At 45.5% G+C, this 26209-nt stretch overlaps 1 protein-coding gene across 2 annotated transcripts in view; it reads left to right on the forward strand.

Annotated features, from left to right (window-relative positions):
• The window catches only part of INPP5E (inositol polyphosphate-5-phosphatase E), a 42547-nt gene extending 24370 nt beyond the window's left edge, over positions 1–18177 (forward strand). For both annotated transcript variants that reach the window (XM_029612486.1, XM_029612484.1), the window contains 8 exons: positions 2118–2215; positions 2418–2542; positions 3256–3375; positions 11161–11268; positions 12439–12600; positions 12940–13055; positions 13459–13595; positions 15852–18177. In XM_029612486.1, the coding sequence (XP_029468346.1) occupies positions 2118–2215; positions 2418–2542; positions 3256–3375; positions 11161–11268; positions 12439–12600; positions 12940–13055; positions 13459–13595; positions 15852–15984 (999 nt within the window). In that variant the 3' untranslated portion in view covers positions 15985–18177. The remainder of the gene's footprint in view (positions 1–2117; positions 2216–2417; positions 2543–3255; positions 3376–11160; positions 11269–12438; positions 12601–12939; positions 13056–13458; positions 13596–15851) is intronic.
• Positions 18178–26209: the final 8032 nt, after the last annotated feature.

The following is a 26209-nucleotide window of genomic DNA, read 5'->3' on the forward strand; positions in this document are numbered from 1 at the left end:
ATATTGGTGCATTATAAAAACTTAAGAAGTTGCCATGCTGGGTCAGACCAAGGGTCCATCAAGCCCAGCATCCTGTTTCCAACAGAGGCCAAACCAGGCCACAAGAACCTGGCAATTACCCAAACACTAAGAAGATCCCATGCCATTGATGCAATTAATTGCAGTGGCTTCTCCCTAAGTAAACTTGATTAATAGCCGTTAATGGACTTCTCCAAGAACTTATCCAAACCTTTTTTGAACCCAGCTACACTAACTGCACTAACCACATCCTCTGGCACCAAATTCCAGAGCTTTATTGTGCGCTGAGTGAAAAATAATTTTCTCCGATTAGTCTTAAATGTGCTACTTACTAACTTCATGGAGTGCCCCCTAGTCCTTCTATTATTCGAAAGTGTAGCAGTGGAAGATGACATCTCCTGAAACAATCACTTGACATTCAGCTGGCCTGGGGGCTTGGAGGCAGTGATGTCCACTGTCATGCAGGCGGACTTGGGTTCAGTTCCCGATTCGGATGTTTTTTGCACCCCAGGCTGGCCAAGCTATTACTCGGCGGTGAGACATAGCAGCCAGAGTTGGGATCCAGGTTAACCAAGTTTTGGAGGGAGCTATGGTTTCTGGTCCCTGGCTGAGGACAGTCACCATGATGGCTGCACGCAGCCAGGAAGGGAATGTTACATTTATATGCACAACTACTTTGAAAATGACCTCCTAAGGGTTTTGTTCACAGTAAGGGATTCTAGTGAAACAAAACCTATGAGCATGACATAAGAATAATGGTCCACACCCCCCAGAATGATTCTTTCTTTTTGGTCCTCATTTTCCTCCTGCTCCTTTGGGCTTCCAGCTCAATCAGTACTGGCCTCTGTTGGGCTATAGGTGCCACGTGCCTTCATTTACAACTAACCAGAGTTCCTCCCCCCAATTGTACATACTATCGTAGCAGTTTTCAAAAGTTATTTATGTGAGTAAAGTGCACTTACACAAGTAAATCCTGTGGACAATTCAAAGGCATATATCTTAGCAATTTTCAAAAGCCCACTTACTCGAGTAAAGTGCTTTTACATGTCTAAAACCCAATTTTTGAAACCAGGCCCTTAGTGTATACAGCAGGGGATTCAGAAGCCCCAGTCTGAATATTTCACAGGCATGTGATAAGGAAGCCTGATACTGCATGTCTATTTATATAAATTTCTATTGCATTCAATGCAGCACATGCTGCCCTAAGCAGACCACAAAATAAAAATAAAAACTAAGTGCATGCAATAAGCACACATGAAGACGACACTCGGCAGAAGCTACCAAACCATCACGTCTCCTTAATCATATCCCTCATGGATGGCAGAGTTTTCTTTTGCCCTCTTCCTGCTTTTGGACACTTGTTCTTCTCACAGACTTCGTGATATTCAAGGTTCTTTTGTGCCATTTCTCTTGTGTCTCTCCCATATCCACGCAGGATTTCACTTGTCCTTAAGCAACTACAAGTTTGTCTCTGATGGACTGTTTTCCTTCTGTTGTGCGCCTTTTAAATAAAGAGGGCAATTTTCAGAGTGATCTTCCCAGATAAATAACAATTTCCCAAGGTCGATTATCCTACTTGAATTTTGTCCCCTTCACTGCGGCTAAAAGTGCGTGCTGGATGCCACAGCACCTATAGTTGTAGCCGGGTTAAAAAGAGCATTCCCAGAGTTGTCTTTAGGTGGCATGGAAATAGCAGGTGCAAATGCACGTGGGCATATCTAACTAACATGCACACCCTGTAGGCAGGCTTCAAAGGGAAGTTACCCAGGTAGCTGCCTTCTGAACATTGTGTACACTTGCAGTAATGCAGGCTATTCACAACTGTCTCGAAGAGCTTAAGAAAAAAAAACAAGGTTTGGCTCTGCTTTTGATGTTGGTTTCCTGTCTGCTTTTTAAGACCATCAGTGATTCTGTAACTTGTTCTCTGGGCAGAGGAATATCTTGTGTTTTGCATTATCCACCACCTGTTGATTGTTACCTTTTTGTTTGGTTGGCTATTCACAGCAATCCACAAGAAAACAAAACTCCTCCAAGGAACTGAAGCCAGTTTGTTCCCCCTAATTTCTTGCCTCCCCCTTTTTTCCTTTCCTTTTTTGTAGGAGCTCCCTGATAATCTGGTGGATTTCTTGCTGCCTGCTGATGATGATTTTGTGCACGATATGTATGTTGTTGGGATTCAGGAAGGCTGTCCGGACAGGTAGAGAGAACTTTTTAACTGCTCTTTAACTTGTTAACTGCAGGCTAATTAAGCATTTTTATTTTCTACTAATGTCAAGTGAAAGCCATACTTAAACTTTGTCTTGTTAAGAAAGAGCAAGTCATAAGCTTGTTTCATGACTTTGCCGCTCCCATGTTTTTAAATAAATAAATGTTGTGCTGTCTCTGTCTCTTGCCTGTAGGCGAGAGTGGGAGACTCGTCTGCAGGAGACACTTGGGCCCCATTATGTGCTGCTGCATTCCGCCTCACACGGCGTACTCTACTTGTCTGTGTTCATCAGAAGAGACCTCATCTGGTTCTGCTCAGGTGCGCGCTTCTGCGAGTGGAGCTGAGGGGGAAGCAGGCCATGTATATACCTGCGGTTCCCAAGCGCAGGACCTTGGGATCCTTGAACCAGAGTTGTTTTTAGGTGGGAGGAAGGAAAACGGACCATGTACATTTGATTTTCAGATGGACCCTGCTTGGCCACTCATGTGCAAATGCACATGGGCATATCTAACTAACATGCACACCTGTAGGCAGGCTTCAAAGGGAACCAGGTCCGGTGTTTAGGATAGACACAATGAATATTCATGAGTTACATTTACATAGATTGGGCTTAGAACCATGTTAGTCTGAATATTTTGAAAACTAGCCCTGGTCAAAAAAGCGAGAACCGAGTTTGGATAAGCTTGATACCAGTAAGATCTGATGATGCTAGTAGGAGGCAGTGGTGTGTGCAAATAACTAGAAAGTACACATAGGATGGTGCTATTTTACCATGACGCACCACTCAGGACACCTGTCTGCAAAATAAGGCGGGAGCTGAGGCTGGCTGGGCTACATTTAGTGCAAATGATTTCTTTGTTTTCAAATCAGATTATTCAGACCTTCACTGTCATTCTGTAATGAGCAGAAATGCAGTTATTTAAGTAAGTAATGGTGACCAAGCGAATGTGTTATGCGCATGGTTAGTTCTGTGAGGCTGCTTTCTGTATTAAGATGTTCTCTCTCTCACCTTCTCCTCCTTTATTTTATAGAAGTGGAATACGCCACAGTGACCACACGTATCCTCTCTCAAATCAAGACAAAAGGAGCCCTGGGTGTTTGTTTCATGTTCTTTGGCACTTCTATTCTCTTCATTACCTCCCATTTCACATGTGAGTCTCAAGATCAGTCCCAATAAAAAGTCTTGCTCACAGCTTGTCTGTTGTCCTTTATTTCTATAACATAGTGAATCACAGCAATTAAAGACCACATTCCCTGTACGTACCCAGATCAGTCCAACTGTGGGTTATGCCTCCCAGCAGATGGAGACAGAAAAACTTGAAGGCACCCTCACTTAACCTGGTGTGCCTCCTGTATCCCTTCAGTATTTCTCTGTCTCCAGCAGATGGAGATGGGGCAAACCCTGTAGTCTTGCCCAGATTCTAGGGTTGAGGCTATTTCCCTTTAAAAAAAAAAAAAAAAAAAGAGCAAGCAAGCTTTATAGCTTTGAATCAAGCAGGCAGAAAAAAAACAAAAAATACCCCAGAACAAACAGGAGTAACCTTTCAGTCCTCACAGAGGGTTGGTAGATCCTGTGGGGTCATCCCCCCTGGTTGCAGGTTTGGGAGCTGGGGTTGGTTACCCCATGGGGCTCCAGCCAGGTAGGAAGCCGGGAGAGAGATTACCGATGGTCCAGTCCCTCTCTTATCCCATGGAAATCTCCCAATTTAAAAAAACCCAAAGAAGAGACGAGAAGCCTGTTTAGTTTATTTTTTGGTCGGCTGCAGACTGACAGCTCCGCTGCAATTTTGCCGTGTTTTCGGGCTCCCTGCCGTTCCCTTTCATCGCGATTTCACTGTTTTTTCAGCGCACACGATGCCGCGGCCATCTTTGTGTTGCCTGCGTTTTTACTAATGAGGATGTTGGGGAGATACCAGTTCCGGAGATGGTTTTCAGGGGTGATGAGTCAGATGAACTGAACGAAATCACTGTGAACATGGAAGATGTAGTAGGCCAGATTCACAAACTAAAGAGTAGCAAATCACCTGGACCGGATGGTATGCATCCTAGGGTACTGAAGGAACTCAAAAATGAAATTTCTGATCTAATAGTTAAAATTTGTAACCTATCATTAAAATTATCCATTGTACCTGAAGACTGGAGGGTGGCCAGTGTAACCCCAATATTTAAAAAAGGCTCCAGTGAGCCTGACTTCAGTGCCAGGAAAAATAGTGGAAACTATTCTCAAGATCAAAATCATAGAGCATATAGAAAGACATGATTTAATGGAACACAGTCAACATGGATTTACCCAAGGGAAGTCTTGCCTAACAAATCTGCTTCATTTTTTTTGAAGGGGTTAATAAACATGGATAAAGGTGAACCGGTAGATGTAGTGTATTTGGATTTTCAGAAGGCGTTTGACAAAGTCCCTCATGAGAGACTTCTACGAAAACTAAAATGTCATGGGATAGGAGGCGATGTCCTTTCGTGGATTACAAACTGGTTAAAAGACAGGAAACAGAGAGTAGGATTAAATGGTCAGTTTTCTCAGTGGAAAAGGGTAAACAGTGGAGTGCCTCAGGGATCTGTACTTGAACCGGTGCTTTTCAATATATATATATATATAAATGATCTGGAAAAGAATACGACGAGGGAGGTTATCAAATTTGCAGATGATACAAAATTATTCAGAGTTGTTAAATCACAAGCAGACTGTGATACATTACAGGAGGACCTTGCAAGACTGGAAGATTGGGCATCCGAATGGCAGATGAAATTTAATGTGGACAAGCGCAAGGGAAAAATAACCCTTGCTTTAGTTACACGATGTTAGGTTCCATATTAGGAGCTACCACCCAGGAAAAAGATCTAGGCATCATAGTGGATAATACTTTAAAATCGTCGGCTCAGTGTGCTGCAGCAGTCAAAAAGCAAACAATGTCAGGAATTATTAGGAAGGGAATGGTTAATAGAACAGAAAATTTCATAATGCCTCTATATCGCTCCATGGTGAGACCGCACCTTGAATACTGTGTACAATTCTGGTCGCCGCATCTCAAAAAAGATATAGTAGCGATGGAGAAGGTACAGAGAAGGGCAACCAAAATGATAAAGGGGATGGACCAGCTCCCCTATGAGGAAAGGCTGAAGAGGTTAGGGCTGTTCAGCTTGGAGAAGAGATGGCTGAGGGGGGATAAGATAGAGGTCTTTAAGATCATAAGAGGTCTTGAACAAGTAGATGTGACTCGGTTATTTACACTTACGAATAATAGAAGGACTAGGGAGCATTCCATGAAGCTAGCAAGTAGCACATTTAAGACTAATCGGAGAAAATTCTTTTTCACTCAACGCACAATAAAGCTCTGGAATTTGTTGCCAGAGGATGTGGTTAGTGCAATTAATGTAGCTGGGTTCAAAAAAGGTTTGGATAAGTTCTTGGAGGAGAAGTCCATTAACAGCTATTAATCAAATTTACTTAGGGAATAGCCACTGCTATTAATTGCATCAGTAGCATGGGATCTTCTTAGTGTTTGGGTAATTGCCAGGTTCTTGTGGCCTGGTTTGGCCTCTGTTGGAAACAGGATGCTGGGCTTGATGGACCCTTGGTCTGATCCAGCATGGCAATTTGTTCTTATGTCCTCCTCGAGGCTCTCCCGGTCAGGCATTTGCTCCCACTGCCTTCCTGGAGGGGAAGCCCCAAGGTGCACTTAAAAGATCTGCACCTCGGGAGCTGCCATTCCCTCTCAGCGCGGGAACGGCAGCCATTTTGAATACTTTTGCTGAGGTTCAGGCAAGTGCTATGGGGGCAGGGGCAGGGGAGCTTCCTTCAACATTATCACCAGTCCCTGCCAGTCCTGATGATCCCTCAGATCCGGACCAGGACTTTTTTCATGAGGATCCCGATTCCCCAGGTGGGGATGAGGTCAGTCCTAATCTTTTTTCTTTGGATTTTGTCCTCCTCATACATAAAGCTTTTTTGGCTTCTCTGTCTCCACAGAGTGGTGCTTTGCCTTTGAGACTTCCGCAGGGACCATCCCCCAAGTTTGCCAAGCGTCAGGAGCTGCCTGTGTCTCTCCAGGTTGCAAAGTTGAAGGGCTTCATGGCTTTAAGTGGTTCAGCCCCTCCGAAGGTTCTGGGCAGTGGGGCTGCGGCCACAGTGGCTTCTTCTCTCCCTCCTGCAGGTGGGGGATCTGAAGAGGAGCAGGGGAAGCAGGCTCCCCTGGATGGAGTTGACCCTATAGTGATCCGTCTGTTTCATAGAGAGGAGTTGGAACCTCTCATTCCCACAGTCCTTTCAGAGCTAGGAGTAGAGCTCCCTCCTCAGGCTCCACAGCAGGATTCTGTGGACCTGGTCCTGGCGGGGTTGCGAGCGCCGACCTGAGTTTTTCCCTTCCACCCCATGCTTCAGCAGCTGATGAACCGGGAGTGGGACGCTCCGGATGCTGGCTTGCAGGTTGTCGGGCTATGGATAAGCTTTATCCTTTGCTTGAGGAGTCGCTGGAGCTCCTGTGGTCCCCCAAGGTAGATGCTTCGGTATCAGCTGTTATGAAGAGGACCACAATTCCGGTCGCAGGATCAGCGGCTCTCAAGGATCTCCAGGATCGGAAGCTGGAAGTCCTTCTTAAGCGCATCTTTGAGGTTTCGGCCCTTGGTATTCGAGCGGCAGTGTGTATTAGTTACATACTGCGGGCCAACCTGCGCTGGGTCCAACAATTGCTGATGTCCAGGGATCTTCCTCCGGGAGAGTCTGAACAAGCAGAACTCTTGGAAGCTGCAGTGGCATATGGCGCTGATGCACTGTATGACCTCCGCACTTCCTCTTGCACCATGTCATCCGCAGTATCGGCAAGGCATCTCCTGTGGCTGCGTAATTGGTCAGCGGATGTGTCATCCAAGGCTCAGCTTGGGGCTCTGCCGTTTAAAGGGGGTTTTCTCTTCGGTGACGATTTGGAGCAGTTGATAAAGTCCCTGGGTGAAAACAAGATTCACAAGTTGCCAGAGGACAGACCGAAATCTTCCAGAGGTTTTCCATTATCCTGCTCATGCTTTCGGGGGCAGCATAGGTTTCGGCAAAGTCCGCAGCAGCCGGCAGGGCAGCGGCAACCTATGGCCAGGCCCCAAACCTGGAGCACTTCCTTTCGAGGCCGCGGACACTCCCGGGAGGGAGGATCTTCCTCCTCACTCGCCTCCAAGACGACTCAATGAGATAAGGCCGGCCCATCCCTCGATCCCTCGGGTTGGGGTCCCTTATCCCAGTTCCACAAGGCATGGGACAGAATTACTTCCGATCAGTGGGTGCTAAGCATTATAGAACATGGCTACGCTTTGGAATTTGCTCGGCCTCTCAAAGACTTCTTCCTAATATCCCGATGTGGTGCATGGGCCAAGAGGCAGACTTATTCGTCAGACCCTCGACCATTTACTCTCTCTCAGGGCGGTGAAGCCGGTCCCTCCGGAGCAGTGGAAGATGCGGAGATACTCTATCTACTTTGTAGTCCCAAAGAAGGAGGGATCCTTCCAGCCTATTTTGGACCTCAAGAAGTAAGCAAGGCTCTCAAGGTGCCGCACTTCCGCATGGAAACTCTGCGCTCAGTGATCGCGGCGGTCCGCAATGGCGAGTTTCTAGCTTCTCTGGACCTCATGGAGGCGTACTTGCACATACCCATTCCCGAAGATCAGCAAAGGTTTCTTCGCTTCATGGTCCTAGGAATGCATTTCCAGTTCTGCGCCCTACCATTCGGTCTCGCTACCGCCCCCCCCACACGTTCACCAAGGTCATGGTGATGGTAGCTGCGACTCTGCAGCGACAAGGCCTTCTCATTAATCCCTCCCTGGATGACTGGCTCATCAGAGCAAAGTCAATGGATCGCTGTGTAGAAGTTATTAGCAAGGTGGTCAGTCTCCTAGAATCGCTCGGCTGGGTGATCAATCAGGCCAAGAGCAACTATGTCCCTTTGCAGATGATGGACTTCCTAGGAGCCTGGTTCGAAGTTCCGAGCTGGATAGTGGTGACCATGGATGCTAGTCTCTCCGGTTGGGGAGTTGTCTGCCAGTCTCATTCAGTTCAGGGCAGCTGGTACCCAGAGGAATCCAGCTGGTCGATCAATCGTTTGGAAACCAAAACGGTTCGACTGGCTTTGCAACACTTTCTCCCATGTCTACACAATCAGGCAGTCTGCGTTCTGTCCGACAATGCGACAATGGTGGCCTACATCAACCTTCATGGAGGCACCAAAAGTCAAGCCATAGCAGAGGAGGCGGAACAGCTCATGGCTTGAGCGGAAGAAAATCTTGCGCTGCTAGTGGCATCTCACATCACCGGGAAGGACAACATACAAGCGGACTTCCTAAGTCAGAAGCCCATAGATCCAGGAGAGTGGGAGCTTTCGGACCAAGCAATGGATCTAATTTCTCGCAGGTGGGGGACTCCCCACATGGATTTGATGGTGACGCGGGACAATGCCAAGACTCTTCGCTTCTTCAGTCGCAGAAGAGATCATGGCGCAGAGGGGGTCGATGCGCTGGTACTTCCCTGGCCAACCTCAGTTCTCCTGTACGAGTTCCCTCCTTGGCCACTGGTGGGCAAGGTTCTTCACAGGATAGAATTTCACCTGGGGAGCTTGATTCTAGTGGCTCCAGAATGGCCCCAATGTCCGTGGTTCGCGGATCTAATCAATCTGGCAGTGGATGGGCTACTATGACTTGGAAATCTTCCACATCTTCTTCGTCAAGGTCCTATATTTTTCGACCAGGCAGCTTGCTTTTGTCTAGCGGCCTGGCTTTTGAAAGGAGGAGATTGAGGAAGAAAGAGTATTCGGAGGAGGCTATCACTACGCTGCTGCAAGCCAGAAAAACGTCTACCTTTCTCTCATATGTCCGGGTGTGGAGAGTTTTTGAGACGTGGTGTCGTGAGTGAGAGATTGTTCCCAGACACACTTCTATTGCTCAGATGTTAAGTTTTTTGCAAAATGGCTTAGCCAAGGGCTTGTCTTTTAATTCCCTCCAGGTACACGTAACGGCCCTAGGCACTCTGGTTGGCAGCTCGGTAGTGTCTCATCCAGATGTGGTGCGTTTCCTCAGAGGAGCATGGCACTTGAAGCCCCCCATCCATCCTGTATGTCTGTCGTGGAGTCTTAATTTGGTACATCGCGTCTTGTGCGATCGGCTATTTGAACCCATTAAAAAGGCAATGGTAAAAGGACCTCACGTTGAAAACGGTGTTTTTGGTGGCTATCTGCTCAGCTTGCAGAGTTTCTGAATTACAGGCTCTCTCTTGCAGGGAACCCTTTTTGAGAATTTCTGATTCATTAGTTTCTTTTCGAACAGTCCCGTCCTTTTTGCCAAAGGTGGTCTCATCTTTTCATTTGTCAGTCAGTTGAGCTTCCGGCTTTTCCTAATTTATCGGATGACGTCCCGCACGCAAGAGAGTTTCGTCGTTTAGATGTCCGATCTCTGTTACACTATTTGGAAGTCACGGATTCTTTCAGACTGTCAGATCATTTATTTGTCCTTTGGAGCAGTCCCAGGAGAGGTCAGAAAGCTTCTAAGCCAATGATTGCATGCTGGTTGAAAGAGGCCAATTTATCCGCGTACTTTTGTAAAGGTCGACCCATTCCTGAGGGTCTGAAAGCCCATTCTATTTGCTCTCAAGCGGCTTCTTGGGCTGAATGTCAGTTGGTGTTGCCACAAGAAATTTGTAGAGCTACTACTTGGAAGATGCTCCACACATTTGCTCGCCACTACCACTTGGACGTTCAGGCTCCAGAAAGCTGCAATTTTGGCAGTGGTGTACTTCATGCGGGACTCGGTTTAGGGAAGCTTTGGTACATCCCACAGTCTGGACTGATCCGAGTACCTACAGGGAAAAGAAAATTGGTTCTTACCTGCTAATTTTCGTTCCTGTAGTACCACGGATCAGTCCGGACACCTGCCCTAGGATTAGGAGTGGGTAGATTGGGTGTGGGTATTTCAATAGTCCACGCGTGCATATTCAGGTTTTTATTGCAGCATACTAAGAAAGAGAACGATACAGGTTGCTTTTCATGTTATACGTTTATTATTGCAGTTCTGTTATTGCTTAATTCGTTGCTATTACGGTTAACTATTATTCTGCTTCGATAATCTATATACTAAAGGGATGCAGGAGGCACACCAGGTTAAGTGAGGTTGCCCTTCAAGTTTTTCTGTCTCCATCTGCTGGAAGGGAGGCATAACCCATAATGTGGACTGATCCCTGGTACGATAGGAATGAAAAGTAGCAGGTAAGAACCAATTTTCTTATGGACCATCTAGTCTGCCCAGCAAGTAAGTTTATTTATTTTTTTAAGGGGATAGCATCTGCCGCTCTATGCAGGCAACCCCCAAGCCTTCTGTTAAGGGTAGTAGCAATTGGGATTCAGTGCCAGCTGCTACTACCCTTAACAGAAGTGGACTAATACGACCACCGCATGACTTTACTCATCATGTATATCAATGAAATCATGTTTGGAAAGATCGTTGCTGGGTTTTTTTTCTTACATATAATTAGTGCTTGATGTTTCCTGGAATAGAAATCTTCTTGTCACATTGAATAGAAAGAGGTTTTCAGTACAGCTTTGTCTCCAGCATGTTTAGATGGGTGCCAGGATTGCGGTAGTCCCTAAAAGTTTGTTTTAAAATTCTCATTAGTTTTTAATGGAAATACAATTTTCAAAACAAAAATCTATTTTTTGCATGCAAACAATGCACTTCCTCTTGGAACAGCACAAAGTAATGTGGTTGCTATGTTAGTGCTCCTAGATAAGTGACACAGGAGTGCTGAACCTTCGGCCTCTAGGACTGCACAGCTCAGGAGCTTGGCAGAGAGACAGATACTCTTCCCCTGCTGTTGTTTACAACAATGTGCCAAGTAACATAGTACAAAAGAGCTTGGTGTGTGGGTTCCTGCCTTGACAGTCTCCCTTTTCTTTGATCAGCTGGAGATGAAAAGGTGTATGAGAGGATACTAGACTACAATAAAATCATCGAATCACTTCAGCTTCCCAGGACGCTCCCAGATACCAACCCGTATCACTCCAGCCCTTGTGAGTAGTAGGAGTTGGTGTGTGGTTTTTCTTGGGTGTCATTTTCTCCAGCTCACTGGCAGGCCTTTACTGCTCTTTAGTTTCGGGTTTCATTGCTTAAATGTAAGTGTTCCTTTGCACTGTGTAGTGTTTTTAATTGGAGAAAACAAAAATAAAAAGGAAAGTAAATATCACTAATAAGCATTCAAACAGCAAACATTTGAACAAAACTGTGTGAATGGATTTGAATATTTTATCAAATTAGCACACTGCATTCATTAATCCACTGCTCTGTTTGACAGCATCACCTTCATTGATGCTTCTGTTGTCTCCCCCTTCAGCCTGTCTTCTGCTGTCTCTGCAAATCCTTTGCGTTCTCTTTCTTCTCTTCGCCTGCATCCTCCTTGCTCATTTGTTTTCTTTTCCCTTCATCTGGTTGCACTTTCTGTATTCAACTGTCATCTTTTCTCTGCTTCATCTTGGTTCTCGTTTACTGTTTTTGAGGACAAGTTTCCAAAACATCTACGTACTTTCATTGGTTGTGTGAAACTGCCTTCCCTTAATCCAGCTAAAAGAACACAAACTGTTCCACAGTGTGCCTACTTTTAGCCATATTTACAGGAGGTGACAAATAGAAAATGAACTGAACACAGAATGCAATGAAAATAAAGTTTAAGAACCAGTTTTTGGCCAAAGTAGACCCTAAGGAAATGAATTCAATTTATAAATGTCCAGAAAAGTCACCACTGTTATGGTTTCTGGAGCATGACAGAGTGACCAACACACAAACAGCAAATTCTAACCTCCTTTGATTGTGAGCTGTCGTGCAGGCAAATGGCAGTGTATAAGGAAGACACAGTGAATTACACAGTTATATCTTTTTCTGGAAGAAAAGTTGATAAACAATTATTAGCCAAGCAGACTTGGGAAACCTGCCTATAAGGGATAGATCTAGGCTGTGTAGGAGCTGCGGGGTACTTTTAACCAGAACTGGCCACTGTTGGAAACAGGATGCTGGGCTGAATGGACCTTTTGGTCTGACCCAGCATAGCACATTTTATATTCTTGTAAGCAACCTGGTAGCCAAGCCAGGACTGGAACCCTGCAGTTCCTAACCATACATCCTACCTTTTGCTGTCCTTTGATTGCACAGAAATGCAAATTTGCTAATGCTTCCCTTTGGACTTGTAGCGGATGTCACCACTCGATTTGATGAAGTTTTTTGGTTTGGCGATTTCAATTTCCGACTAAGTAAGGATCGTCTGGGAGTGAACAGCATCCTAGAACTTGATTCAGATACCAACGTACCTCGGCTGCTGCAGTACGATCAACTCAGTAAAGAAATGAATGATGGTAAGAAACTTTATGCTCCTCAAGTCCTGGTTCTGTTGACTGAGCTTGAAATTTTACGGAGTGTGCCAGCTGTCGCCTGAGACTGTTGGCGTGTCCCAGTGCAGATCCTGAGGTAACCCTTTTCATTTGTCCACATAGTCAAAAACTAAAACAAAAAATCTGCAATATTCTTATTTCAGCCGCCCTCCTTTTTTTCATATTTGTCTTCTGCATTTTTATCTTCATTGGGATATCATCCCACTTTGAACCGACCCCCAGGCTGCTGTTGCCTGACTTTGAAGGGGAATATTGGTCTGTAAAAAGTAGAACATTTTTCCTATGTTGCCATCTTCTCTGCAGGATCAATTTTCAAAGGGTTCCAAGAAGCTGCTATCCATTTCCTTCCCACATACAAGTTTGACATCGGTTGTGATACGTATGACTCCACCTCCAAGCAGAGAACGCCTTCTTATACTGTAAGACTTGCTTGGAATGATATTTTCCAGAGCAGCCCCGTTTACTGTATTGGAATAAGCTGGTTGTGCAAATGTAGCTGTTACAACAAAATTTAAAAAATGCTACAGCTTATCCTTACTGTGCATCCATAGGACACGTGTAAAGCATTTTGCAAATGTCTAGAAAGCTCTGCCACTAATGTCTGAGCAGCCATGCAAAAAGGTTTATAGCATTTCTACCATTTGTTATGTAAGTGAACATTACTCTCTGCATACAGCACTATTTGATTAAGCAAGGTGAATAAATTCTTAATGGAAGTTATTCCTTCATCACAGTGCCACATACCACTCTAGAACTTTTTTTTTTTTGCTTGAACACATGTAAGGAATACTTACATTCTTTTCTATTTTCTTCTTTCCCAAGGATCGTGTTATATACAGATGTCGTCACAAAGATGACATCCAGGTAGTGAAGTATGCTTCTTGCTCAGTGCTGAAGACCTCTGACCATAGGCCAGTGTTTGGGATATTCCAGGTGAAAGTCCGGCCTGGAAGAGACAAGTAAGTAGCCGCTGTATTTCATGCCACCTCCTGCCCTCGGCTGGGGTATAGTGCTATACCCAACCAAAACAAGAGAATAGTTTGGACTAACAAGTTGCTTTCTGTGTAGTTTGGGGATTTCTTGCGGGTGTGCTAACCCTTGCAGCAGGATGAGACAGCCAGTGGACTGAGCAGGTTTGCTGGAGCGTCATCAGGGAAGAAACAAGTTTCCTTGGCAGATGCTTAAATATGCAGAAAATTGTCTTACTACATTCACCAGCAGCCATGACCTGTGGAGTGCTACTGCTCAGGGAGCATTTATTTATTTATTTAGATGTTTTTATATACCGCCGTTCCATATCAAGATCACAATAAGAACATGCCATACTGGGTCAGACCAAGGGTCCATCAAGCCCAGCATCCTGTTTCCAACAGTGGCCACTCCAGGCCATAAGAATCTGGCAAGTACCCAAAAACTAAGTCTATTCCATGTTACCGTTGCTAGTAATAGCGGTGGTTATTATCTAAGTCAACTTAATTAATAGCAGGTAATGGACTTCTCGTCCAAGAACTTATCCAATCATTTTTTAAACACAGCTATACTAACTGCACTAACCACATCCTCTGGCAACAAATTCCAGAGTTTAATTATGCGTTGAGTGAAAAAGAACTTTCTCCGATTAGTTTTAAATGTGCCACATGCTAACTTCATGGAGTGCCCCCTAGTCTTTCTATTATCCGAAAGAGTAAATAACCGATTCACATCTACACGTTCTAGACCTCTCATGATTTTAAACACCTCTATCATATCCCCCCTCAGCCGTCTCTTCTCCAAGCTGAAAAGTCCTAACCTCTTTAGTCTTTCCTTATAGGGAAGCTGTTCCATTCCCCTTATCATTTTGGTAGCCCTTCTCTGTACCTTCTCCATCGCAATCGTTTACAAAATTAACATTCATAATTTTAGAACAAACTTAATAAATATAGAGTGAAATGCTCCAATACAAATTAATCTGCTTACTAAAAAAAAAATATAACGAATGATATAGGAAAATATTATAATAGCAATCAGCATGTTGTAAGTCATGTTTCATTTTATCTGCCTTACATTCTTCCAGTCCAAAGAGCTTTCATCATTCTTAGTATTGAAATTCCCTTGCTCTCGTTACATTTTGTTACAAATTAAACCCTCGTTCTTCTTGATACTATAGTTCTCTTACCCTCTGTTGATTTTAAGTATGATTTTATGCATTTTTAAGCAGCTGTATTTTTAGCTCACCTTTCTATCTGGTATCAAACTTAACATCTCGGGTAGTGAGTTCCAAAGCTTTGGACCCGCTATAGTAAACACACGGTCTCTTAATTGGGTTAGATGTGCGCTCTGTATTGTTGGAACAATCAGTAGTCCTCTAGTTTGGGATCTTAGTGCTCGCTGAGGTGTGTGTAGTTTGTAATTTTACGCCAATCAGACTAGAATCTCTGGAATGAATTATTTTGAATATTAGCATTAATACTTTGTAATATATTTGGGATTGTGGGTGTAATGTGATCAAATTTTTTAGTTCCTAATAAGAGTCTGAAGTATTTTTTAATAATTGTAAAGGTTTTAAAAGACAGTGGGAAGACCCAGTAATAGAGTTACAGTAGTCAGTTTGAGAAAATAAGTTTGCAATACTGTACAAAAGTCCTTGAAAGTTGTTAATATAAGCAACTTGGCGTAACCTATATTGACTAATTTATTGGTGTGCTTTTTCATAGAGCATAATAAGACCAGTAGACTCGACAGGAAGGTGTTGTCATGTGACATTCTGTTCCACCTCTGACTCCTTTTGCAGCAGTCGCTTCTGCCCAGTATTCTGCTGGTCTCTAGTGGGGAAGGACCACCATAGCAACAGATTTTGTAGAGTGCTCAAAAGGCAGAAAAAAAACCCCCAAAACACTTGCACAGTAGATTTGAAGGTTCGGTAACAGTGCTGCCTTGAAACCCTATCAAACAAATAGTGCTTCCAGCTGTGTAGAAAAGACATCCTGCCTGCAGACTGTGTGTGGGACTCTCTGGCCACCATCTTAGAGCTAGGTTTTGCAAACTACCGCCAGCAATGGCATTTCTAGGTGAGGTGGGCGGACCCCGAAGTAGGGTGCCCAGGAAAGAAGCCTCAGTAGAACATTCAGTGATGACCTTGAAGCCAGGAAAGATTTTCCAAGCTACACCATGCATGAGTGTTACTTGTACAATATTTTCTTTTTCACTTTTTTTTTTTTTTTTTTTTTTTTTTTTAGCATTCCTTTAGCTGCAGGGCAATTTGACAGAGAAGTATATTTACTAGGAATAAAGAGACGAATATCAAGGGAGCTACAGAAGCGCCAGCTACAAAAAGACCAAAAATCCAGCCTGGTCTGTACGGTTTCCTGATCCTGGAAGCTCAGCAAAGTATTGAGTTGACTGTGTAATGAGATGTGAAATTCCAAGTGGAGCAAACACCTGCACTAGACTACAGCGGCCAAAACATATCTCCTGCGGACTGAAACCAGACGCAAATAAGCTTTGGGGATGCTGATATAGTATTCAGGCCCTTTTTAAGGAGGGTCTATGGGCGAATGGTGTTTCTCCAAAGTTGTGTTTTTTGTTTTTTTGCCTGTAGTTGATTCAATCTAGTAATAGCAAAATCCTTGAGAAAATCTGTGGATTTCAGAACTGATTTCTGTCTTCAGAACGGTTTGTTACAGAAGGTACATTGAAAGCAACTAGTAAAAGTATATTTTGCGTTTTCCCATAACTTACTGTTGGTACCCTAAAATAAGCCTCTGATCAAAGTTGCAGCAAACATGTGAACTTATAGGGGTTGATTTTAAAAGCAGCGTGTGCACATGCACATGAATGTGCCGACTTTATAACATGCGTGTGCCGGCGCACGCATGTTATGAAAACTGATGGCCACGTGCGCATGTGTGGGTGGCCCACAATGCGGGAGAGGGGGGGAATTTTCCAATAATGCGCGGTGATGAGATTGGCCTTTTTTTTCCCAGTTCCTTACCCTCCCCTACCTAATCTTCCTCCCTGCCCCCTAAACCTAACCATCCCCAAATTTTTTATTTTGGTACTTACCGCTCTGGTATAGAAGTAATCTCCATGTGCTGGCCAGCTGCTGGTACGTTCTTCTCCATCACAGCGTCAAATGGTGCTGGCCTGGTCCACTCCTTTGGCGAGGCCTGGCACTTCGGCACGTACCGGGGTTTATGAGCGTGGCCGGGCCCGTTGTAAAATGCGTGCAGCACGCACCAGGCCCAGCCTCACGCATAGCCCATTTCAAATTTACTTGATATTGTATAGAGGAGGGTTCTCTATGACTTAGCAGGTCCTATCCATTCACGTTATTGGTTTAAAACTATTTTCTTCTATGTTTTAATAACAGCATTCGGATTTAAAATGCTTTCTTAAGAAGCAGACCTCAGAACATGATTCCTTTCTATGTTAGAGGTGAAAGAACTATTGTGAGCTTTGTATTTTTTTTTTCCCACTGGAGGGCCAGTTTGCAAAGTTTATTTTTATACAACAGTGGTTTTTAATGTATACATATGTAAAGCAGCAATATCTTCATGACCTTAAATGTTCAAATGTACCTGCTTCTGGGAAGTTGTTTTTAAATTTAAAATGTATATGTAATGTAATCATTCACTGTACTGTATGAACAAATTTTGTGACTTTCTTGTCATGCATGCTCAGTTCAACAGTCAACATAAATTTTCATAAGGAAGGCTGAGCTAGTTTGGGAGAGGATAATAGTGCTGCATTAGTGCTTTGTGCATGATCATCCCAGGGAACACGTGCCCCAGGATGGATGCTCCTGTTATCAATAAAGAAAAAGAAAAAAATCACCTGATTTGCCTTGGCTAACCCATCTTCATTGAAATAGCTGAGCAGCATGACAATAAAATCATGATGAAAGTCTCTTTCTGTCGTCTGAATTTTAAAGAGGGCAATTTTGTAACAATGTGCTGGTAAATATGCTTATAAGTTTCACCATTTTTCAAAGCGGACTTGTGTGTATAAGTGCACTTTGAAAAGTATCCCAGCAACACTACACCCACACACAATTTCATCTGTTATTTGGCACCACAGTTTTGCCAAGAAAAAGTACATGCACAAGTCCCCTCCGCATCCAGACTCCACGCCCTGCAATGCCTCTCCTTTATGTGTATAAACGTACGTACGTATTGGTCACGCAGTTTCTAAAGGGCCGTGTGTGCAAATAAAGCACTACTCTACCCCCAGAAGTCCCTTTGAAGATTGCCCTCAAAGTGGCTTAGTTTCCTAGATAGACAGTTGGAAACTTCAGATTTTAAAACTCTCTTGAATGTTTCTGGAACTCGACCCTATCTTCAGATTACTTCTGTCTCCTGGCTTCCAAGTCCTACTATAAGACTGTGCCCACTACGGGCCTCCTACCACACTGGGTACCCAATTTATGGGGAAAAATGTTACTGCACTGGCCTCAGAGCCATGCAGCTTTCTGCTAATGTGCACTGCTACTTCTGTACTAGAGCCTTTCACCTTGTCATTTTTATTTATTAAGTACAAATAATATATATTTTTAACTTATATTTATATTGTGATCTCAACCTGTCTCTTCTTTTGTTCTGTCCGTTATGAGTAAACAGATTTTTTTTCAGAAACTGTTCATTCTGAAATTAAAACAAGTGCAAGGAAAGACTATTGTAAGTAGTTCAAGGAAGCACTGATGCTGAAGGATCACTAATGTTTGATTATTCAAATGTCTTTAAGTAGGTCTCATATCTTCTGAGACTGAAGTGCAGACTACTTCCTCAGGCATTGGTGTTTACTGAAGAGCTTTGCCAAGAACACAGAATAAAAGGATTTGTTCCTGCAGCATTATTAAGCCATACAGAATGGCACGTTTTATATATACACAATTATCCAGTTGGTTTGGCATGTTGCTCTCTCTGAGCAGACTCATTTCTATGTAGCCTTGTAGCTTATTGCAGAGACACTTCAGCTTCTAAAGCAAAAACTTTTAGCTGGCACTGTTTACAAATCATGGCACGGAGAGGAACTTTAAAATGGCCAGCACGTCCCGGTGAAAGCCAGTTGGTGTCAGGTCCGTGTCAGTAAGAGAATGCATTGCTGGAACAAGCCAGACAGGTCCAGGTTTGTAAGGCTCAGCAAGCCACTTCTGAAAATTACTTCCCACCCCTCATTTAGTTTTCTGGAAAGGGCATTAGCAGCACAAGGACTACTACAATGTCTTCTGTGTCTATCCCACTGTATTAAGTAGATAAGTAAAACAAATCTTACTGCCTTTAGCAACAACAAATACCGTTTTAAAGTAGGGCCAAAAGGCCCAGCTTACTCAGGGTAACTATCACACAAGCTTAATATCCCAAAAGCAATTAAAGCAGGAAACATTATGTTGAAAACCTATTTGGGCCAGTATTGTAGAAATATCTAAGTTTTGTATATTTGAAACATGTAATTCTGTGTGTATTTTCTTTTGTGGAGCTCAGCAGAGCTGAACTGAGCATACATTCTTTTCAGCTTTTTGTTTTCTCAGTTGGCAATCTATTTGTAATTGCAGGTTTCTGGAAGGAGCCTGGGTGCATGGCTCCTGGCCCAGAATTGTCAGGAGGGGATATAAAAGTAAGGAGATAAAAACCCCTGGTTACTTGTGAATGCAACTAGATCTCAGCCCTGGTTCCAACTGAGCTGGAAGTATAAAGGAAAGGAGGAGAAGGAAACTGCTGGTTGGAAACAAAAGCCAGCAACACAACAAGCCCACCTTTGCTGAGAAAAGGGTCATTTCATAATTCTAGAACAAAACAAATGATATTTTCACTGAAGCTGATGTTCCCTGTACATACCAGGATCATTCCACACGATGGGTTATGTTCCCTATCCAGCAGATGGAGTCAGAACAGATTTCTAGGAGGAGGTGCTACATTACCTCACTACCCACGTCACCATCCCCAGTATCTTTCTGACTCCAGCAGATGCGGGTGGGGGACTTAAGTTCTCCACAACTTTGTCTTAGTTATTACTGTTTTTTTCTCTCATTTTCTTTTAAGGGATCAAGTAAAAGGTTATATATTTATTGTGTTACTAATTTCTTTAATTGGAAAGTCAAAAAAAAATAAATACATTTTTTTTTCTTTCACAAAACTTACGGTTTGAGTGACGGTTTGTTACCTCACCGGGGCTTGTTTACAAGCCTTTTTCTCTTTCTTTCTTTCTTTCTTTTCTCTCGTTTTGTGTTCGGCTGGGGTAAGTGTTTTCTTTTTTATTAAATTCTAGGTTACTTCAGCGTATTCTTCGTCGAAATTTCGACCGCGGGTGCATGCTGGTGGTCCAGCCTCTCCCCATACGTCCCCCTCCTCCCTCCACAACGCTCTCTATTCGACCCGCGGTCCCGCGAAGTTCATTCCCCGGGGCCGCCGGCTGCCGGGAAGGAGATTCCCCGGCAGTCCTTCGGGTCGACAGGGGGGAGTTTTTCTTCACTTCTCACAGCTTTTCTCAGCGCGAGGCAAATCTTGCCGCGCTTGTTCGCCCCTCCCTCTCTCCCCTCAGCGTTTTTTTTCAATGCCGCGCTCGGCAGCTTGTGTGGCCTGCGGCCGGCAGGGAGTTAAAATCACCAGGGAGGGGCGTTGTTCGGACTGCCTCCCCGACGGGGAGACATGTCCTACTGAGGGGGACGCCGAGAGAACTTCTGACCGCGACTCAAGAAAACGACAGGCCCCGTTCCCGATCAGCACAGAAACGGCGGCCATTTTAATGTCAGACTCCGAAGCGGGGTTATCAGAGGAGGATTCTCCGATTATTCCACCACCTCCTTCGAGGAGTCAGCGGAACTTAGCAGATTCTGGACACCGGGAGGGTGAGGCCTCGGGGGCCCCTTCCGGAGGTTTCTCTGCTTTTTCTCCGGAGTTTATTGTTTTAATGCACAAAGCTTTTCTTCATTTCAGGGATGCTTCTTCGGACATTCCTGGTTCCTCTCCTCCGAAGTTGGCTCGTTTAGGGGGTTCCCCCTCTCAAGGAACTTCTTCTCCTTCTGCTGTTCCATCTCAACCTTCCAAGGATCCTCCAGCTCCGGTTGGGTGTCCAGGGGGTGACCCTTCGTTAGATCCTTCAGGCGATGACCCCACTCTGCTTTCCCATCTTGAGGGAGATGATCCAAGGATCCTACGCATTTTTCAATCGGAAGAATTAGAGGACTTGATCCCTCATATTCTGACGGAAATGGACATCGACCCTCCACCAGAGCCTGTTGGACCACAACCAAACGTTAGGAAGGGTGACCCTCTCCTTGCTGGTCTAAGACCTTTGGCCAAGGCTTTTCCAACTCATCCTTCTTTTCTCCAACTCATTTCCCGTGAGTGGGATACTCCTGAGGCCACCCTCAGAGTTAGTAGAGCTATGGAGAAGCTCTATCCACTCCCACAGGATTTTCTGGACATCCTCAAAGTTCCTGCCGTGGACTCGGCAGTATCAGCAGTGACCAAACACACTACCATACCGGTCACGGGAGGTACGGCTCTGAAAGACACTCAGGATAGAAAATTGGAAGTCTTTCTCAAAAGGATTTTTGAAGTTTCCGCACTAGGTATGCGAGCGTCCATTTGCAGTGCTCTTGCTCAGAGAGCAGGTCTGCGCTGGGTACAGCAGTTGCTTACCTCACAGGAGTTACCAGATGCTGAGGCCCTACAGGCGGATCGGCTGGAGGCCGTGATGGCATATGGGGCTGATGCCTTTTATGACCTTCTCAGAGTCCTCGCCCGTTCTATGGTAGCGGCAGTCTCAGCTCGACGCCTACTTTGGCTGCGAAACTGGTCTGCGGACGCATCCTCTAAAACGCGCCTAGGATCCCTTCCTTTCAAGGGTAAGTTTCTTTTTGGGGAAGATTTGGATCAGATCATTAAATCTTTGAATGAGAATTCAGTTCATAAGCTTCCAGAAGATCGTCCACGATCCTCAAGGTTTTCCTACTCTTCTTCCAGATCTTGATACAGGAATCAGCGGAGGACACAAAACACTCGTCAACAAGCTCCTCGGAATCCTTCCTCTCGTTCAGTCTCCTGGAACCGGCCCTTTCGAGGGCGCCGTCCCGGCAGGGAGGGTCAGGGACGGGGTTCCTCTAATTCCTCCTCCTTCAAGGCAAATCAATGATGCCAGTCGGACCCACGACCCGGTTCCCCGGCTGGGGGGCCGGATCTCTCTCTTTTACAGCGAGTGGGTCCAAATTACATCGGACCAGTGGGTCCTGGATATTCTAAAGAACGGCTACGCATTGGATTTTGTCCATCCTCCCAGAGACAGGTTCCTTTTCTCTCCTTGCGGATCCAGTTGCAAGCAAGAAGCTGTCGCTTCCACTCTCGACCGACTTTCCAGACTGGGAGCGATATCACCTGTTCCTCCCTACGATTGGGGTCGAGGTCATTACTCCATCTATTTTGTTGTCCCAAAGAAGGAGGGTACTTTTCGTCCCATCTTGGACCTCAAGATGGTGAACAGGTCTCTTCGAGTTCCCCGTTTTCGCATGGAGACTCTTCGATCAGTTCTAGCAGCGGTACATCGAGGATAATTTCTAGCTTCCTTGGATCTCACCGAGGCCTACTTGCATATTCCTATTCTCAAGGATCATCACCGCTACCTAAGATTCAAGATCTTAGGTCAACATTTTCAGTTCCGAGCCTTACCTTTCGGTCTCGCGACGGCTCCACGGGTCTTTACGAAAATCATGGTAGTGGTGGCAGCTGCCTTGCGCAGGCAGGGCGTTCTGGTACACCCTTACCTAGACGATTGGCTCATACGTGCGAAGTCATGGGACCAGGGTTGCCGGATGGTCAGAATAGTGCTCCGCATGCTCCAGTCTCTCGGGTGGATTGTCAACTATGCCAAGAGTCACCTAGTTCCTTCCCAGTCCCTGGAATTTCTGGGGGCACATTTCGACACGAAACAGGGCATGGTATTCCTCAAGAAAGAAAGGGCTCAGTCCCTTCGCGATCAGGTTCTCAGATTCTTGGATCTTCGAGAACCCACAGCATGGGATTATCTTCAGCTCTTGGGCACGATGGCCTCCACTATCGATCTTGTCCCATGGGCCTTTGCCCACCTCCGTCCTCTTCAGAGGTCTCTGCTCTCCAGATGGAAGCCGGCTTCACGAGATTACCAGATGGTACTCCCAATTTCGATGGCTACCGTCAACAGTCTTCACTGGTGGCTAGAATACCGAAACCTAGCTCAGGGAGTCTCTCTGGACATACCGGAGTGGATAGTGGTCACCACGGATGCCAGTCTATCAGGATGGGGAGCGGTCTGTCAGGAGAGCTCCCCACAAGGTCGATGGACAGTGGAACAAGCCCGCTGGCCCATCAACCGACTGGAGACCAGAGCGGTACGTCTGGCGTTAAAGGGGTTCCTTTCTCGGTTGCGTCACAGAGCGGTCAGGGTTCTTTCCGACAATGCGACTACAGTGTCCTACATCAACAGACAGGGAGGCACACGAAGTCTTCAAGTATCCTTGGAAGCGGACAAATTAATGCACTGGGCGGAAAGACATCTGTCGCGTCTGGCAGCCTCTCACATTGCGGGAGTAGACAATATACAGGCGGACTTCCTAAGTCGTCGACGCCTGGATCCCGGAGAATGGGAACTCTCGGGGGAGGCGATGGATTTGATAATCTCCCGATGGGGTCCTCCCCACCTGGATCTCATGGCCACAGCAAGCAATGCAAAGACTCCACGTTTCTTCAGTCGCAGAAGAGAACACGGCGCGGAAGGAATCGATGCTCTAGTTCTGCCTTGGCCGCGGAACATTCTACTTTATGTCTTCCCTCCGTGGCCTCTTGTAGGAAAAGTGGTTCGAAGAATCGAGAATCACCACGGTCCAGTGGTCCTCGTGGCACCGGAGTGGCCTCGCCGACCGTGGTTTGCGGATCTTCTTCTCCTGACCACGGAAGGCCCTTTACGTCTCAGCCACATTCCACGACTACTACGGCAGGGGCCCATATTTTTGGAGCAGGCCGATTGCTTCTGTCTAGCGGCCTGGCTTTTGAGAGGCGCAAACTGAGGCATAGAGGCTACCAGGAAGAGGTCATTTCGACTCTATTGCTTGCTCGTAAAAGATCTACTTCAGTTACTTATGTAAGAGTTTGGAAGGTATTCGAAAATTGGTGCGGGTCTCACGACATTCAGCCTACCAATGCGTCCGTATCGCAAATTCTCTCCTTCCTTCAGGAAGGACTAGATCTCGGTCTCGCTTATAACTCTCTACGAGTACAGGTCGCGGCTCTGGGCGCCCTCTTATATAGTGGTGAGGGATCGCGTCTCTCCTCTCATCCGGATGTGGGTCGTTTCCTTAGAGGAGTGCGTCACTTGAAACCTCCGTTACGTCCTCCTTGTCCTTCCTGGAATCTGAACTTAGTTCTACGAGCACTTAGCGGTTCACCTTTTGAACCCTTAAGATTTTCCTCTCTTAAGGATCTGACTTTTAAAACTATTTTCTTGGTAGCAATCTGTTCAGCGCGACGCATTTCAGAACTACAGGCGCTATCCTGTCGAGAACCGTATCTCCGTTTTTCTGATGACGGAGTATCTCTCCGCACGGTTCCATCTTTTCTTCCTAAAGTGGTTTCGGCCTTCCACCTTAATCAGTCAGTTGAGTTGCCTTCCTTCAAATCAAACGAACCCAGGGATTTGCGTTTTCTGGATGTAAAGCGATGCCTGTTGCGTTACTTAGAAGTTACTAATGAGTTCCGTCTTTCCGACCATCTCTTCGTTCTCTGGTCGGGTCCCAGGAAGGGTCACATGGCATCCAAAACGTCTATCGCTCGCTGGCTGAAAGGGACGATTGCTTCGGCTTATATTGGTTCTGGTAAGCAACCTCCTTTAGGGGTTAAGGCACATTCTGTTCGTGCTCAGGCGGCGTCCTGGGCAGAGTCTAGCTCTGTTTCAGTCCAGGAGATTTGCAGAGCGGCGACGTGGAAGTCTCTCCATACTTTCGCAAGACATTATCGTCTGGATGTTTCCGCACCACCAGACGGTTCTTTTGGGGATCGAGTCATTCGAGCAGGGCTATCCACGGCCCGCCCATAGGAGGGAAGCTTGGGTACATCCCATCGTCTGGAATGATCCTGGTATGTACAGGGAAAAGAAAATTATTCCTTACCTGCTAATTTTCATTCCTGTAATACCATGGATCATTCCAGACACCCTCCCGTTATTAATTAGGGTGGGCTATCTCTGCTCTACTGTGCTCGTCTCATTTTTCTGCTTGTTTTAGCACTCAAAGTTGTTTTGTTCAATATTTATATGTTAGCAAGTTTTTCTGTGGAGGTTATTATTCTGGTTATTTAACATTTAATTAAAAAAAAAAAAAAAATTTTTTTTTTGTTGTTTGTTTCAATACAGTTACTTGATCCCTCTCTTCCTCTTGGGCTTGGCTTTGCTAGGCTAGATACTGGGGATGGTGACGTGGGTAGTGAGGTAATGTAGCACCTCCTCCTAGAAATCTGTTCTGACTCCATCTGCTGGATAGGGAACATAACCCATCGTCTGGAATGATCCATGGTATTACAGGAATGAAAATTAGCAGGTAAGGAATAATTTTCTTCTCTAAAATATGATCTAATGTTCTGATCTATTTATTCCTGTCAGAACAGTAGGAACCAACGCTTTTAATGTGTTTAAATGTCAAAAACAATATATGAAAAGAGGACAAAATAAACTTTTAACACTTTCATTGCCCTTATACTAACATTTAATATGAACACAGCAGCAGACAAATAATAGGTTATTCCCTGTACGTACCAGGATCAGTCCAGACTGCTGGGTTATGCCTCCCCTCCAGCAGATGGAGTCAGAGAAAAGCTGAAAAGCACCCCCTAAATATACTGGTGTGCCACCTGCGATCCCTCAGTATTTTCTCTGACTCCAGCAGATTGAGAGGCATAACCTGCGGTCCTGTTCTTGTTAGCTGTATCCCCTGCCGGCGGAATCCTTGGAACTTCTCAAGACCCCCTCGGTGGATTCGGCGGTCACGGCTGTGGTTAAGCACACTACCATCCCCGTCACGGGGGGGGGGAGATAGCGTTGAAGGATCTCCAAGATCGGAAGTTGGAGATCTTATTGAAGCGCATCTTTGAGGTTGCGGCAGTAGGGGTCCGGGCGGCGGCTTGTAGCAGTCTCGTGCAGAGGGCCAATCTGCATTGGGTCCAGCAACTGCTTACAGCACAGGAGCTTCCACCGGGCGAAGCGGAACAGGCTAACTGCGTGGAGGCTGCGGTCGCCTATACAGCGGATGCTTTATATGATTTGCTGCGGACCTCGGCTCGCATTATGTCTTCTGCAGTTTCCGCCAGACGGCTGCTTTGGCTCCGTCGCTGGTCGGCTGATGCCTCCTCTAAGGCACGTTTAGGTTCTTTTCCCTTCAAGGGTAAGTTGTTGTTTAGAGACGAGCTGGATCAGCTCATTAAGGACCTGGGAGACAAAGTTTATAAGTTGCCGGAGAATAAGCCCCATCAGTCTCGATCCTTCGGGAATTCCAGAGCTCGCTTTCGGGGTCAGCGATGGTTCCGTATGGGGAGGGGTGGCGTGGCCTGGGCGGAACGTCATTTATCCCGCATAGTGG

This window comes from Rhinatrema bivittatum, chromosome 8 (assembly GCF_901001135.1).
Source record: "Rhinatrema bivittatum chromosome 8, aRhiBiv1.1, whole genome shotgun sequence".
In the NCBI taxonomy this organism is placed as follows: Eukaryota; Metazoa; Chordata; class Amphibia; order Gymnophiona; family Rhinatrematidae; genus Rhinatrema; species Rhinatrema bivittatum.